Source organism: Engystomops pustulosus, chromosome 4, assembly GCF_040894005.1.
Source record: "Engystomops pustulosus chromosome 4, aEngPut4.maternal, whole genome shotgun sequence".
Taxonomy (NCBI): domain Eukaryota; kingdom Metazoa; phylum Chordata; class Amphibia; order Anura; family Leptodactylidae; genus Engystomops; species Engystomops pustulosus.
In genome coordinates, this window is record NC_092414.1 from 190519374 (window position 1) to 190535165 (window position 15792).

At 43.6% G+C, this 15792-nt stretch overlaps 1 protein-coding gene across 1 annotated transcript; it reads left to right on the forward strand.

The window, feature by feature from the left end:
* Positions 1-3397: 3397 nt before the first annotated feature.
* On the forward strand, positions 3398-15039 carry LOC140127858 (interleukin-1 beta-like). The gene is made up of 7 exons (XM_072148999.1): positions 3398-3499; positions 3591-3633; positions 4264-4285; positions 8743-8863; positions 8947-9087; positions 11037-11162; positions 14357-15039. Exons 2-7 carry the CDS (start codon positions 3599-3601, stop codon positions 14572-14574), a joined length of 663 nt encoding a protein of 220 aa, XP_072005100.1. The 5' UTR covers positions 3398-3499; positions 3591-3598; the 3' UTR covers positions 14575-15039.
* The last annotated feature ends 753 nt before the right edge of the window (positions 15040-15792 follow it).

Genomic DNA, 15792 nt, shown 5'->3' on the forward strand with positions numbered 1-15792 from the left:
CGGACGAACCGACGTATTCGGACAACGTGCGCGATTTAACATTGGAAATTGTGTCGCAAGACAAGCACTTACAAGCGACGGATGCAGGAAATCGGGTGCACGAACTATGTGAATCGCGCCGGACTTCATCTTCGACGGACTGTCCGGATCGGGGATTGCGGCAGAACTGGGTAAGTTAATTTGCCCCATAGTGTGAGACTAAAGAAAACCATTATAACTATTCCAAAAGGAACAGATTCCCAACTGTAGACAGCGCTGTTTTGACGTGGTTGCGTCTCTTCAATACAGCATAGTGAGAGACTATTGACTATGGTCAGGAAGTAAGAGTTTTCCTTTAGAGTTCTCCAGAGACTTTACTAATTAAGGCTGACTTGCAGGCATGTGGAGACTTATAGCCATTGATGCTCCACTAGGGGATTCTTGGAAATGCGCAAATACGTTTCCAGGATGGGACAATGGAAACAATACCTTGAAAGGCAACCCCCTTAACATGCAACTTTCAAGATTGTCTTCCCTGTTTCACCCTGAAAAATGTATTTCTATATTTTCCAGAATCCCCTAGTGGAGCATCAATGGCTATAAGTCGCCACATGCATTAGCAATGTCTCTATAAGGAGAAGTCTTACTTCCTCACCCTAGTCAATAGCCTCACAGCCAAACCAGTTCCCTATGCTGTATTGAAGGGTTTTTTGGCCCTATTTATATGGTTTAGATTCATGTGCCAGGATAATTTTAAAATAATTTTTAAGGAAGTAATACATTTAGTAGGCATGAAAGGGGCGGTATCCATTCCTGGAGCAGACTATGGCACAATTCTATACCAGACAGGACCTGCTTCTTGAGATATTTGGCACGGTGAGAGGGACAGAGTGAAAATCAGGTGCTGGCGCATTAAGCACAGGTGCTTGATAAATCTGCCCTGTGTATGGTCCAAGTGTGACCCTAATACTCTCACCGCTTTTTGTGAGAGGTTGGTTGAAGTGGGTTGAGTTCACGTGCCTGCGGTCAGTCCACGTTAGGTAATGCATAGGCCGTGTTTCTCAGACAGAATATGGTCATAACCTGCAATTGCTAGATACTCACTCTTTGATCTCTAGTGATGTCAGACCACAGCAAATTTTGGAAAGATTTTCAAGCTTTTCAATGCATCCTCAATGAAAAACAAATATTCAGAAATTCCATATGGATTTTTTTATAGTGTTCTAGGAACTACCACAGCTCTAGCCTATAGACAAAATCATCCATCATTAGCGTAACTACAGTGGTAGCAGCCACAGCAGCTAGTATGGGGCCCACAGTGTCAAGGGGCCCCATCATCCAACCTGACACACTAATAAGTGGAGGATGTGCACCAATATATACATATTGGGGCAGATTTACTTACCCGGTCCATTCACGATCCAGCGGCGGGTTCTCCGTCAAGGATTCTGGTGTTCCGGCGATTCACTAAGGTAGTGCGCCCAATGTCCACCAGGTGTCGCTGCTGCGCTGAAGTCCGCCGGAGTTCACCGTCCGTTCACATTTTTTAAAAAAAAATCCACGGTTTTTCCGAATCCGTCGTTTTTTTTTATCGACGGCCATGCCCCCTGATTTCCATCACGTGCCTGCAGGGGCAATTCGGCGCAAATCGGTAAATTTCGGGAAACCAGACGAAAAAACGCGATTCGGGCCCTTAGTAAATGACCCCCATTATGTTGCATATTGTACAGCATAATATGCATATAACATATGCTAGATGATGATCCAAGGCAGGGAAGCAGCACAAATAAGTGTCATAGAGTGCTGCTTCCCTGCCTTGGATTATTGAAGTTTTGGGATCCCTGAGTCGGACCTCAGTAAGCCTTCACCCATTTTTTGGATTTAATCCGGTTTCACAGTGCCGCTTAATCTCTTCATTTTCTATGTTATATGATGTATATATGCTATATATGTGTGTGTATATGTTATATGTGTATGCAGTGTAATGTGTGTATATATACTGTATGTGTGTATATGGCACTGTATGTCTGTTTATATGCTCTATATGTGTGCACTTAAGTATATAAATGTGTGATTGTAACTCGCATGTGTGAGTATACAAATATGTATATTTTTAAAGTGGGAAGGAAGCCTGGTATGGGGGTCCAGCCTCTCCTAGTTACGCCCCTGCATCCATCCAACATTGACTTGAGGTTCTCTGTTTAATTACCATTATACAGATAGCATCCCAAAGCTGCCAACTGGTTGGATACAGCTGGCCAATAGCCAGGGAGCAGATGTGTTGATTCACCGATTCTTTTAAGATAAATTCCAACCTTCCAGATCTCTATCTCCCCTGATATCTTCATCCGATGAGGTGTAGGTGTAGGGTGCCATATCTTTATCTCCCCTGATATCTTCATCCGATGAGGTGTAGGTGTAGGGTGCCATATACATTACGTGGTCTATGAAACCAAAAACAAGACAACATGGAATCACAGTCCTTGTACTACTACATGTGGGATTACCTAATAAATAACCACTATTTAGCAGACGACACAGGGTCCTGAATCCTCGCCCTAACATTTTACCTACTAAAGGAAACTTCAGTGTGTAGTCATGGATCAAAAGAAAATGTGAATGTGACAGGTCAGTATATAGAATAAATGGGCAGAAATGTTGGGTACAATGAAGAACATTATAGACCATAAACCAGAATCTGTAGAAGGTGTCAGGAGTAAATAAACCTATTTTGGCAAAATCCAATCAGGCATTTGTATGAGGCAATTAGGGGAGACTGCAGATATCTAATGTGGAGGAGGCAAACGCATACACAGGTGGGTTAGTGGTTGGCATTACAGCCTTGCAGCGCTGGGGACCTGGGTTCAAGTCCCAGGGTCAACATCTGCAAAGAGTTTGTATGTTCTCTCCATGTTGCGTGGGTTTCTGCTGGGTCCTCCGGTTTCCTCCCACACTCCAAAACATACCGGTAGGATGATTAGATTGTGAACCCCATTGGGGACAGGGACTGATTTGGAAAGCTCTGTGCAGCGCTGCGTAATCTGAATTTATTATTATTATTATTATTATTACACAGGGGTCATGATGAAGATATATCAGGAAGGATACCTGGATTAGGACCTGGTTTGGGGTACTGGGCACATACAACAAGCTATGGAAACCACTAGGATCCCTTAGGAGACGTTCCCATGTCTTTCTATCAGCTGGTTGAATGTAACATTAGAGAAGCCAGGTAATCCAGGACACACTATGGACTCTATTAGCTCCAGGGCAAACGCATGGGGTGGGGTGGAAATTTCAGTAATCCACCAACTATGAACATCTCACTGTTGTACTCCAGGAATTCTAGGTGTGTGATTATGTGAGAGGAGGTTGGGTGTGTTAGTAATAGGAGAAAGCCAAAAAAAAATCTGTTGCGTAAGATTTTCATGTACTATAAATCCGGGTGTCCGCCTGCGAGAAGACACAAGTCACTGAAAAATTTACTCGGGGTGAAGAACACGACCTGGACAGGGAGAAGGTAATACAAGACATCCAATAATCCCTCATCTATTTTCTAGTTACTATGGGCAGACATTACGCTGATTTTAATGTATATATTTTTTCTACAGATACAACAATGGCAGAACGAAGTTGTTCCTGTCCTCATACCAGGTAATACTTTACGAGGTTTAAGTCATTTCCGTTTTTTGCTATTATATCCATATATTTAGAACGTACATTATAAGGCCCCTTCCACACTTGCGTTGCAGATCACGTCAGAGTCTGATCAGGGTGCGATCAGGGTTTGGTCAGTGAAAAACTGACATTTTGCATCAGAGTGCAATCAGTTGTCAGTCAGAGTTTGTTCAGTGTCTCAGTTTTTCATGCTTGTTTTCAATGCAATTTCAATGCGTTTTTCATGCGCAGATAATGCGCGTGAAATGGACACAGGACTGAGCTCTATCTTTTCTATGGGAATTGATGCGTGAAAAACGCATTGCACTTGCATGTGTCTCAGAGTGTGAAGCGTTTTTGATGCGTCTCCATAGACTTGTATGGTGCGTTCTTCACGCACGTGACTTGCAAAAGTAGAGCATGCCGAGATTTAAACGCGCGTGTGTGCGTGAAAAAAAATGCAAGTGTGAAAAAGCCCATTGATTACAATGGGTCAGAGTGCAATGCAAGTTCTGCGCTTCAAAAGCATGCGTGAAAAACGAAAGTGTGGAAGGGCCTAAGTTGCTCAGTTTTGGTGCATTTTGTGTTATAATAAACTAGTATGTTTTTTGTATTTATTTTGTTTAGTGAAAATGAAGACGACGTGAAGGTAAATTAAGTTTGGTGACTTTTTTTAACCCATTACTAACACATCAGTATTTAGTAACTGATTGGAGTGCTTAGTGCCCACCACTGTACAGATACACTGGCTATGGAAAGTATTCTTGTCCCATACTGACAGAAAAAAAAAAAAAAGAAATTTTTGCTAATTTATTAAATAAGAAAATATGAAATATCCCCTGGTATTAAGAATTCAGCCCCTTATGATAAGTATTCAGCCCCTTATGATAAGTATTCAGCCCCTTATGATAAGAATTCAGCCCCTGGGGATAAGTATTCAGCCCCCGGTGATAAGTATTCAGCCCCCGGTGATAAGTATTCAGCCCCTGGTGATAAGTATTCAGCCCCCGGTGATAAGTATTCAGCCCCCGGTGATAAGTATTCAGCCCCCGGTGATAAGTATTCAGCCCCCGGTGATAAGTTTCAGCCCCTTATGATAAGTATTCAGCCCCTGGTGATAAGTATTCAGCCCCCGGTGATAAGTATTCAGCCCCCGGTGATAAGTATTCAGCTCCTGGTGATAAGTATTCACCCCCTGGTGATAAGTATTCAGCCCCCGGTGATAAGTATTCAGCCCCCGGTGATAAGTATTCAGCCCCCGGTGATAAGTATTCAGCCCCCGGTGATAAGTATTCAGCCCCTTATGATAAGTATTCAGCCCCTGGTGATAAGTATTCAGCCCCTGGTGATAAGTATTCAGCCCGCGGTGATAAGTATTCAGCCCCCGGTGATAAGTATTCAGCCCCTTATGATAAGTATTCAGCCCCCGGTGATAAGTATTCAGCCCCCGGTGATAAGTATTCAGCCCCTGGTGATAAGTATTCAGCCCCCGGTGATAAGTATTCAGCCCCCGGTGATAAGTATTCAGCCCCCGGTGATAAGTATTCAGCCCCTTTGCTCAGTGATGATTAGAAGCAGCTTTGGAGCTGGTGCAGCCCGGAGTCTTCTGGGGAAGATGCAACAAGTGTTTCACCGCTGGATTTGGGGATCCTCTGCCTCTTCCTGGCAGATCCTCTCCAGTTCCCTCGGGTTGGATGGTGAACGTTGGTGAAGGCCATTTTCATGTCTCTCCAGAGATGCTCAATTGGGTTTAGGTCCAGGCTCTGGCTGGACCAGTCAGGAATGGTCAAAGATGTTCTGAAGCCTCTGCTTTGTTATTTTAGCTGTGTGCTCCAGAGCCTCTGGAAGAGGTTTCATCTAGGATATCTCTGTACTTGGCCGCATTCATCTTTCCTTCCATTACACCCAGTGGTCCTGTCCTGCCCCCATAGCATGATGCTGCCACCACCATGTGTCACTGCTGGGATTGTATTTGGCAGGTGATGAGAAGTGCCTGGTTTTCTCCACACATACCGCTTAGAATTACAAACAAAAAAAGTTCAAACTTCGTCTCATCAGACCGGAGAATCTTATTTCTCATAGTCTGGGAGTTCTTTATGTGTATTGCACACCGTGTGCGGCTTTCATGTCTTGCACTGAGGAGAGGCTTCCGTCTGCAGCCATAGACCCACGACTGCTGGAGGCTGCAGTGATAGGTGACTTTGTGAAACTTTCTCCCATCTCTCTACTGTATCTCTGGAGCTCAACCACAATGATCTTGGGGTTCTTCTTTACCTGCTTAGTTAAGCTGGTTGGCCAGGTCGAGGAAGAATTGTGGTTGTCCCAAACTTCTTCCATTCAAGGAATATAAAGGACACTGTGCTGCAGAAATTATTTTGTAACCTTGGCCAAATCTGTGCCTTACCACTCTGAGCTCTTTGGGCAGTTCCTTACACCTCATGATTCTCATGTGCTCTGACATGCACTGTGAGGTCTTAAATAGAAAGGTGTGTGCCTTTCCTAATCAAGTCCAATCAGTTTAAATAAACACAACTGAACTCCAATGAAGGAGTAGAACCATCTCAAGGAGGATCAGAAGGAAGTGGACAACATGTGAGTTAAATATGAGGGTTACAGCAAAGGGTCAGAATACTTATGACCATGTGATATTTCAATTTTTCTTGTTTAATAAATTAGCAAAAATATCTACATTTCAGTTTTTTTCTGCCAAAATGGGGGCAGAGTGTACATAAATGAGCTAAATAATTTTTTTTGATCTTACCAATAGGCTGTAATGAAACAAAGAGTGAAACATTTAAAGGGGTCTGAATATTTTCAGTACACACTGTACATACAAATATTACCCAATATCCAGTCGCTAATTCCTGGGACATAGCTGATCCATTGTTGGCTTTCTAGCCCTTGTCTTGGACTGTTATGGTCAGGGTGGTTAACTTGCTGTATGCTGCAAATATGTATGATGTACTGTGAGGGTTCTGCACAACTTAAACAAGGCCCAGGGGCCCACCAAGCTGAGAGGTCAACCAGTGGATTCACCTGTAGGCCGGTCCAAACCTGCCAATGTAATGACAATATAATTCTAAAGGAGGTAAAGAAATAATGTTTGCATCATCGTCTTTGAAGAGCATTAGCTTTTTGTCAATGTAGCTGTGAGAGGGCTTGTTATTTGCATTGAGATCTGAAGTTTTCAACTGTGTACAACCATGGGGCTCATTAATCTATTTACTCACTTTCAATCTAATTTTTGGTGTGAAGGATGATATGAAAATGTTAAATCAGACAATGTTTTTTGTTTCATATTTTTATTTCTCATATGAGATAAATACCATTGTAGTTGTCCAGCCTGGGTTATAATGGATGTACAAGTTAAAAAATTTTTTTTTTAAAGGGGTGGGTATTTCTGTGTGTGATGGCATTTTTTTAAAATTCTTTTCTTTACTGACTTAACTTGTAATATTTGTATATATATATATATATATATATATATATATATACACACTCACCGGCCACTTTATTAGGTACACCATGCTAGTAACGGGTTGGACCCCCTTTTGCCTTCAGAACTGCCTCAATTCTTCGTGGCATAGATACAACAAGGTGCTGGAAGCTCCTCAGAGATTTTGGTCCATATTGACATGATGGCATCACACAGTTGCCGCAGATTTGTCGGCTGCACATCCATGATGCGAATCTCCCGTTCCACCACATCCCAAAGATGCTCTATTGGATTGAGATCTGGTGACTGTGGAGGCCATTTGAGTACAGTGACCTCATTGTCATGTTCAAGAAACCAGTCTGAGATGATTCCAGCTTTATGACATGGCGCATTATCCTGCTGAAAGTAGCCATCAGATGTTGGGTACATTGTGGTCATAAAGGGATGGACATGGTCAGCAACAATACTCAGGTAGGCTGTGGCGTTGCAACGATGCTCAATTGGTACCAAGGGGCCCAAAGAGTGCCAAGAAAATATTCCCCACACCATGACACCACCACCACCAGCCTGAATCGTTGATACAAGGCAGGATGGATCCATGCTTTCATGTTGTTGACGCCAAATTCTGACCCTACCATCCGAATGTCGCAGCAGAAATCGAGACTCATCAGACCAGGCAACGTTTTTCCAATCTTCTTCTGTCCAATTTCGATGAGCTTGTGCAAATTGTAGCCTCAGTTTCCTGTTCTTAGCTGAAAGGAGTGGCACCCGATGTGGTCTTCTGCTGCTGTAGCCCATCTGCCTCAAAGTTCGACGTACTGTGCGTTCAGAGATGCTCTTCTGCCTACCTTGGTTTTAACGGGTGGCGATTTGAGTCACTGTTGCCTTTCTATCAGCTCGAACCAGTCTGCCCATTCTCCTCTGACCTCTGGCATCAACAAGGCATTCCGCCCACAGAACTGCCGCTCACTGGATGTTTTTTCTTTTTCGGACCATTCTCTGTAAACCCTAGAGATGGTTGTGCGTGAAAATCCCAGTAGATCAGCAGTTTCTGAAATACTCAAACCAGCCCTTCTGGCACCAACAACCATGCCACGTTCAAAGGCCTCAAATCACCTTTCTTCCCCATACTGATGCTCGGTTTGAACTGCAGGAGATTGTCTTGACCATGTCTACATGCCTAAATGCACTGAGTTGCCGCCATGTGATTGGCTGATTAGAAATTAAGTGTTAACGAGCAGTTGGACAGGTGTACCTAATAAAGTGGCCGGTGAGTGTATATGTGTTTACTTTGTTCCACAATATGTGTACAATACACTGCATAGTAGTGCAGGGTTTTATTGTGTCTGGTATGATTTAATAGAAAGTTGGTGCAGTCAGCAATGGGGACCTTCAAAGAGCCCCAGGCTGCTATGTGACACCACTGGCACCCATTCCTCTGTATCCACTTAGACACGCCATTCCAGGTTTGACAGTGGGGACTAAGGGGTTAAACACCTGGAATTAGAGCTTTTCCGATACTGGATGTTAGCATTGGTGTTGGGATGTGATAACATAGCCTGATTTCTTCAGGGCTCAATGTCCTGAAGGACTGGGGTAGAAAAGGGGTATATCGGTAGCCTTAGCCGACCATTGTCATTGTAATTTTATCTCCCCCTATAAAAATGAAGTCAGAAGATCAACAGCAGCCAGAAGTTACTGACTATAATGAAGTTCTGGAAAAACCACATCGTCCAAAAAGGTATCGCCTTTACTTTGATGATGAGGTGCCAGATTCACAGCTTGAGAGCGGTAAGCTAATTTAAATACGATGCCCAGAAAGGGTTAATCCAAATTTTGTAGAGGTGTTTGACCTACTTTCTTTCATTTACCAGGTTCTGCATTGAAATTTCTAAAAGATCCACGTGAAACATCACGGCACATTGTTCAGGACGCATTCAAGAAGTTCTTAAAAATGGAAGGCAAAGATTCTGTGGTGGCCACACATTTAGTAAATGGGAATTCCCAGGTGGCACGTAAGTCTGATTTACAATTAAGAGAAGCTTTACTATCTGCAGGCAGTATGTTATAGAGCAGGAGGAGCTGTGCAGATTGTACATATTGGGGGTCATTTACTAAGGGCCCGATTCGCGTTTTCCCGACGTGTTACCTGAATATTTCCGATTTGCACCGATTTTCCCTGTATTGCCCCGGGATTTTGGCGCACGCGATCGGATTGTGGCGCATCGGCGCCTGCATGCGCGCAACTGAAATGGGGGGGCGTGGGCGAACGAAAACCCAACGTATTCGGAAAAACCACTGCATTTAAAAACGAAAAATGTGTTGCGCAGCTTGCACTTACCTTCACTGAGCCGGGCTCGGTGTATTCCAGTGCGTTCTGATAGTCTTCAGCGCAGCAGCGACATCTGGTAGACGGCGGAGGAACTACCTTAGTGAATCCCGGCTGGACCCGAATCCACCACAGAGAAGGCGCCGCTGGATCGCGAATGGGCCGGGTAAGTAAATCTGCCCCATTGTCCTACATGCACACAGCATGTTATAGAGCAGTGATTTTCAACCTTTTTTGAGCCGCGGCACACTTTTTATACTTAGAAAATCCTGGGGCACACCACCAACCAAAATAGCACAAAATGACACTAAAACAGTCATATTATACATATAGTTAATAATATAGATTCTAAATTTATTTTACTCATTCGGTGTGAAACCTGGGCCTGTTTCCATAAACACAAAAGGGATACAAAACACAGGTGGCACCATAGTTTGGGGAACTTTCCCCGCGGCACACCCGACCATGTGTCGCCGCACACTAGTGTGCCACGGCACACTGGTTGAAAATCACTGTTATAGAGCACGAGGAGCTGAGCAGATTGTATATAGTGCCCTATCTGCACACAGCATGTTATAGAGCAGGAGGAGCTGAGCAGATTGTAAATAGTGTCCTATCTGCAGGCAGCATGTTATAGAGCAGGATGAGCTGTGCAGATTGTACATATTGGGGCAAATTTACTTACCCGGCCCATTCGCGAACCAGCGGTGCGTTCTCTGCTCTGGATTCGGGTCCGGCCGGGATTTAAGAAGGTAGTTCCTCCGCTGCCCACCAGGTGGCGCTGCTGCGCTGAAAGTCATCTCATTGCGCCGGAATGCACCACCTCGGACCAGGTGAAGGTAAGCGCTCCCCAAGCGACACTTTTTCGGTTTTTAAATGCGGCGGTTTTTCCGAATACGTCGGGTTTTCGTTCGGCCACGCCCCCCGATTTCCGTCGCGCGCATGCCGGCGCCGATGCGCCACAATACGATCGCGTGCGCCACAATCCCGGGGCAATTCAGGTACAATCGGCGCAAATCGGAAATATTCGGGTAACACGTCGGGAAAAATGTGAATCGGGCCCTTAGTAAATGACCCCCATAGTCCTACATGCAGGCATTATGTTATAGAGCAGGAGGAGCTGAGCAGATTGTACATAGTGTCCTATCTGCAGGCAGCATGTTATAGAGCAGGAGGAGCTGAGCAGATTGTACATAGTGTCCTATCTGCAGGCAGCATGTTATAGAGCAGGAGGAGCTGAGCAGATTGTACATAGTGTCCTATCTGCAGGCAGCATGCTATAGAGCCGGAGGAGCTGAGCAGATTGTATACAGTATCCTGCCTGCTGACAGCTTTATCTGTATATATAGAAATGAAGGGAAAGTTGTCAGTCACAGAGTAGGACCACCCACTATACTTCTAAATATATTAATGGCAAAGACTTAAATGAATGAAAAGCGACAAGGGGGTGTGTTCAGAAAGGGGTGTGGTTTCATAGGAACAGAGTCATGCACAGAATTATGCAAATGCTTTTTTGGCACAATATTATGTATTAGGCATAAGTGAATGGTCCTGTACTTGTGGTTTGATAGTGAACATCAGAGAACATAGGAAACTAGAAATTATAATTCATTCATAAAATGTCTTTTTTTGCAGTGAAAATAAAAGTGGACACGTACAGTGAAAACAAATTTGATCCCATGAAACGTCCGGTCACATTTGGAGTTGAAGGTCGCAATATCTATTTTTGCTGCACTAATAAGGAGCTCCATCTCACGGCAAGTATTTTTATATGTAGACTAAAAACAGAAGGGATTTCTACATTGTCCTGTCCTAATCACACAGGAGGAAACATGAACATCAAAAGTGGAGCATGGACAAAGACTTTGGGGCAATAATCCATGTCTTCCATGCCAGAAAACTCACATTCCCTGGCACATAGCATGGAAAGTGCATTTTTTGGCATATTGTGCCCTGCTCCCCACTTGGGTGGAGCAGTGCAGAAATTAATGGGATAATTTTGACCATATAAAGCTGCAGACAGTGTTAGGGATAATTCCTGGAGATCAGTGTAACCATAACTGTAAAAAATTCATTTATATTGCTTGATTGTAGCTGGACTTGGAGCACTCTCCCCCTCTGCTCTTTGTCCTAGTATTAAGCATAGTATGATATCAACCTTAAAGGCACTTTTGGTGCCATCCCCCTTAAGGACCCATATAATAACCCCTGTCCTCTATTGGCTTTATATTATGGCCCCTGTCCTCCATCCCCTTCATATTGCGGCCCCTGTCCATATTCCCTTAATATTGTGGCCCCTGTCCTCCATCCCATTTATATTTTGGCCCCTGTCCTTCTCCTGTTGCCGTATCATTTTTCGTTAATTTCCCCACATTTTGAATTTTTTTCCAGCTTCTCAGTACACGGTCTGGAATAATAAATAATGTAACTGAATTTGTTTGTAAGTTGGAACTGTATACCTAAGTAGGGGACCGCCTGTACACAAAAAAAGCTTATAGATTTTTTTTAACATGGGGATAAAAAAAAATGACCAAAAAAACTTTGCAATGTGAAGGGTTTAAACGGCATATGAACGGTATGTTAGGCTGAGTTCACATGTGTTTAAATCCTGTTAACCTCTTATGTAAAAGCAATGTGAACATGATGTTTACACCACATTTGTTAGGCTGCATTGACACGCTGCATATACATTCTGTTTACAGTGTGTTTACATCATGCTGATGAAAACCATCTTTACGTAAACAGAATTTTAATGTAATGTAAATCTGATTCACATGTTGAATTTACATTGTGTTAACTTTGCGTTGGATGTATATTACTGCTGACACTCGGCTCTAACACCTGCGGGTGTGAACATCACGGTGCCGTCTCTGATCACGGGTGTTAACTCCTTACACGTTACAAGCATGACCACAGCATGTAAGGGCCTACCTAGGGATCAGATCCCCTGTGCTACCTACCAGGGGATCCAATCCTCTTCAGAGCAGCCCCGAGGTCTGCTGAGTGCCCTGGAGCTGCCCAATGTCTACTGCAGTCAGACTGCTTCCAGTTTGTATAAAGTGAAAAAATAAGTTTAAAACATTTTTAAAATAAACAATAAATAATACATAAGCCCCTAAAATTCCCATACAAACACTAAATATAGTATAAAATACACAAAAAAAACCCAACATACTTGGTAGAGCTGCATCCATAACAATCTGTATAATAAAACACAATCATTATTGGACCTGAACGGTGAATGCCATAAAAAAAGACCAGTAAAATGAACAACTGAAATAATGAACACAAAAAATAAGCCAAAAAAAAATCTAAAAGTTACGCCTCTGAAATTATGGAATTAGTTTTTATTCAGTAAATTTGCGGGAAAATAAAAGCCATATTAATGAGGTATCTTTGTAATTGTGGCAAACCATAGAATATAAATAACATATGATTTTTATGGTAAGGTGAGCGGCCAAAGAAAATGCAAAAAAAAAATTATCAAGAAATTGATGATTTTCATTTCCTCCACCAAGAAAGAGTTAGTAAAATCTTATCATATAGCTATAATTGAGTACCTGAAAAGTGCATCTCATGTGGCAAAAAAATAAGCCCCTATATATCCACATAAAAAAGAAAGAAATTATAGTCTGTACAATGTGACACTGCAAACCTGCTCTGGTTATCTATGCCTGGCCGTGCACCCATACAGCAGGATACCACCACATGGGTGCTGCGTACACACATTGAGGTTATCAGATGCAGTTTTTGATGCCCAAACCACGAGTGGGGTAGTATAAGAGGAGAAGTGGCATCTCCATAATATGTTCTGACCCGTGAGGATCTACAGCTCCTCGCATAACTGAATCAGAAAACCCCAATGTAGGAATGCAGCCTAAGGCCGCGTCTACCCATGCTGTATCAGAATGGGTAGCACACGGCCACAATCACTTCAGTGGGCAATACAGTCATCCATATGAATGTCCGTATTGTGCATTGTATTGTACCGTGCAGCTATGGCAGATTTACATAGCAGTCGACCGGCTTCCTATGGAGAAGGGAGGGATGAGGAGTGCGCACCACCCTTCCCTCCCGGGTGAGCAAGGGGTCATATACTGATAGTTCTGTGTGTGGAGTTATGAGATTTTAATCAGTTTGGTTTCTCCGAGCTGAATCCTCAATAAAATGAAGAAACATTAAAAATTATCACAATGCTAAAGATGGGGAAATGGCCTAAGTGGGTATGAATTGACCTAGGCCACTTTAACCCTGGGTATGGTCTAGGGCAGTGGTGGGGAACCTATGGCACAAGTGCCAGAGGTGGCACTCGGAGCCCTTTCTGTGGGCACCCAGGCCATTGCCTTCAGCACAGAATTTTCCAGACAGAACTCCTCCTGCGATCCAAAACAGACATAGACATGCCATGCTCAGTGCCGTTTGGAAGCGACACCTCTTTGGCTGCCAGGACTACACGAGAAGTGAGAAGGTGTGGACAGAGATAGATTATCATTGGAGCTCCTGCTCTGGGTCTCACATTTCTTTCTCCATCTTCTTTCTATTGTATTGGTGTCCTGAGAACTCCAATACGATTGAAACTCATGATACAGCAGGGTTCAATAGGTTACCGCTTCAATGGTCATGTTGGCACTTTGCGATATTAAAGTAGGTTTTGTAGTTTTGACACCCTGTCTCTAAAAGGTTTGCCATCACTGGTCTAGGGGTACACTCTAACCTGAAAAACTGTGACTATCCCAGCGAATTAGGTAGCAGTTTGAATGCAGAGATGTAAGAGCACAGCAGTGTGAGGAGACTCCACCAGTGGCCTGGACGCCCAAAGGAACAATGGAAATTTCTAAGACAAATTACTCTACGATAGTGATGAATATTATACCATATTTACTAAACTAGACATGTCAAAAAAGCCGATGGTTACTAATCTAATCAAATTTTCATCATATTTCTTATTCAGGAAGCCGACATAAAGAATAAAGAAGAGCACGACCAGATGTCACCCTTCACCTTCTACTGCAGAGAATCAGAAAATGACAGCAATCTCCTGACCTTTGAATCGGTGGACTGCCCCGGGTATTTCCTAAGCACATCTCAAAAGGACACTGACAAATTGCAAATCCGGCCGAAAAATGATCAAGCTGTTCTGACGGATTTCATGTTTTCTCCAGATTTTCCCTGAGATGATCATGGACATCAGTGGCGTAACTAGAAGCTGATGGGCTCCAGTGTAAAGTCTGTGCCAGGCCCCCGACTATAATGTTTATAGTAATAGTCTTCTCATATGGGAAAGTGACACCATAAGGGCCCCCTAAACCTCTTGGGCCCTGGTGCGACCGCAACCTCTGCATCCCCTCAAGTTACGCCCCTGATGGACATGTTGTAGATTACTGCTATGTACCTGCAATGACAACTTACTTCTTACCAGTCTTTACACATGATGTAACGTGTGATAGATCACGGCCTAGTCCAGCAGGATTTATCATTTGGGTGTGGAGCACTTCTAAGGCTTAAAATGCCTTTTCAGGAACAAAGAGGCACCTCATCCGTGGGCTCCACCCGCACTTTCTAGCAGTATTGTTCTTCTCTGTAATCTATAAAGCTGTCAGAATCTGACATTCACTTTAATAAAGACTCCGTCTAAGAACCAGTAAAAGTAATTCACTTAAAAGTTAACGTCATATATGGCAATGAAATAATAAGAGCATAAATAGAGTAAGGGATAAGGCAGCAGGGTAATCGTCTTTTGGCAAGACACAGAAAGGATGTAGTCCATTTGGTGCAATCAGTATAATTTTCAATAAAAACAGCAGCAAAAACAAAAGTCCTAGGCCGTCTGGACATTAACTGTACATCAGGCTCTAATGACCACCTACCTGCACAAATAATACACCGCAGTAACCTCACATTGGTTTTCCCCAGGGGCAGAGAGCCCTGTGGGCCACCACTGTGCAAAACATAGGCAGGCTGGTAGTGCCGAATAGCGCCCTCTCTAGGTTAGGAGCTGTCAGAGGGAGTCATGAACCCTCTAGTAAGTTTCTAGCACTGAGGGATTATGTAAATGCAGCTGTAGACTCTGCCTGACCAGGGGGAGTAAAAAACCCCTGCACAGTGTGAGCACATGGTCCAGTCCAGTCTTATAATGATTGGAATTAAATATTTAAATAGAGAGTCGCAGGCCAGTAAGTCACCCGACACAATAACACTTTTAACCCAATTTTATTGGGTTAAAGGGGGCGTGGTGAGCCATTTAGGGTCAGGGTTTAGTGAGCCATCGGCTCACTGAGGAGAGCCGGCTCAAGTCGTTCACTTGTCTACAGTCGGACCACATGGTCTGAGTGAACAGAGAGATAGTGGGGGACATTTACTATGGCGTTTCCGCCAGTTTTGTGGCGCTCTC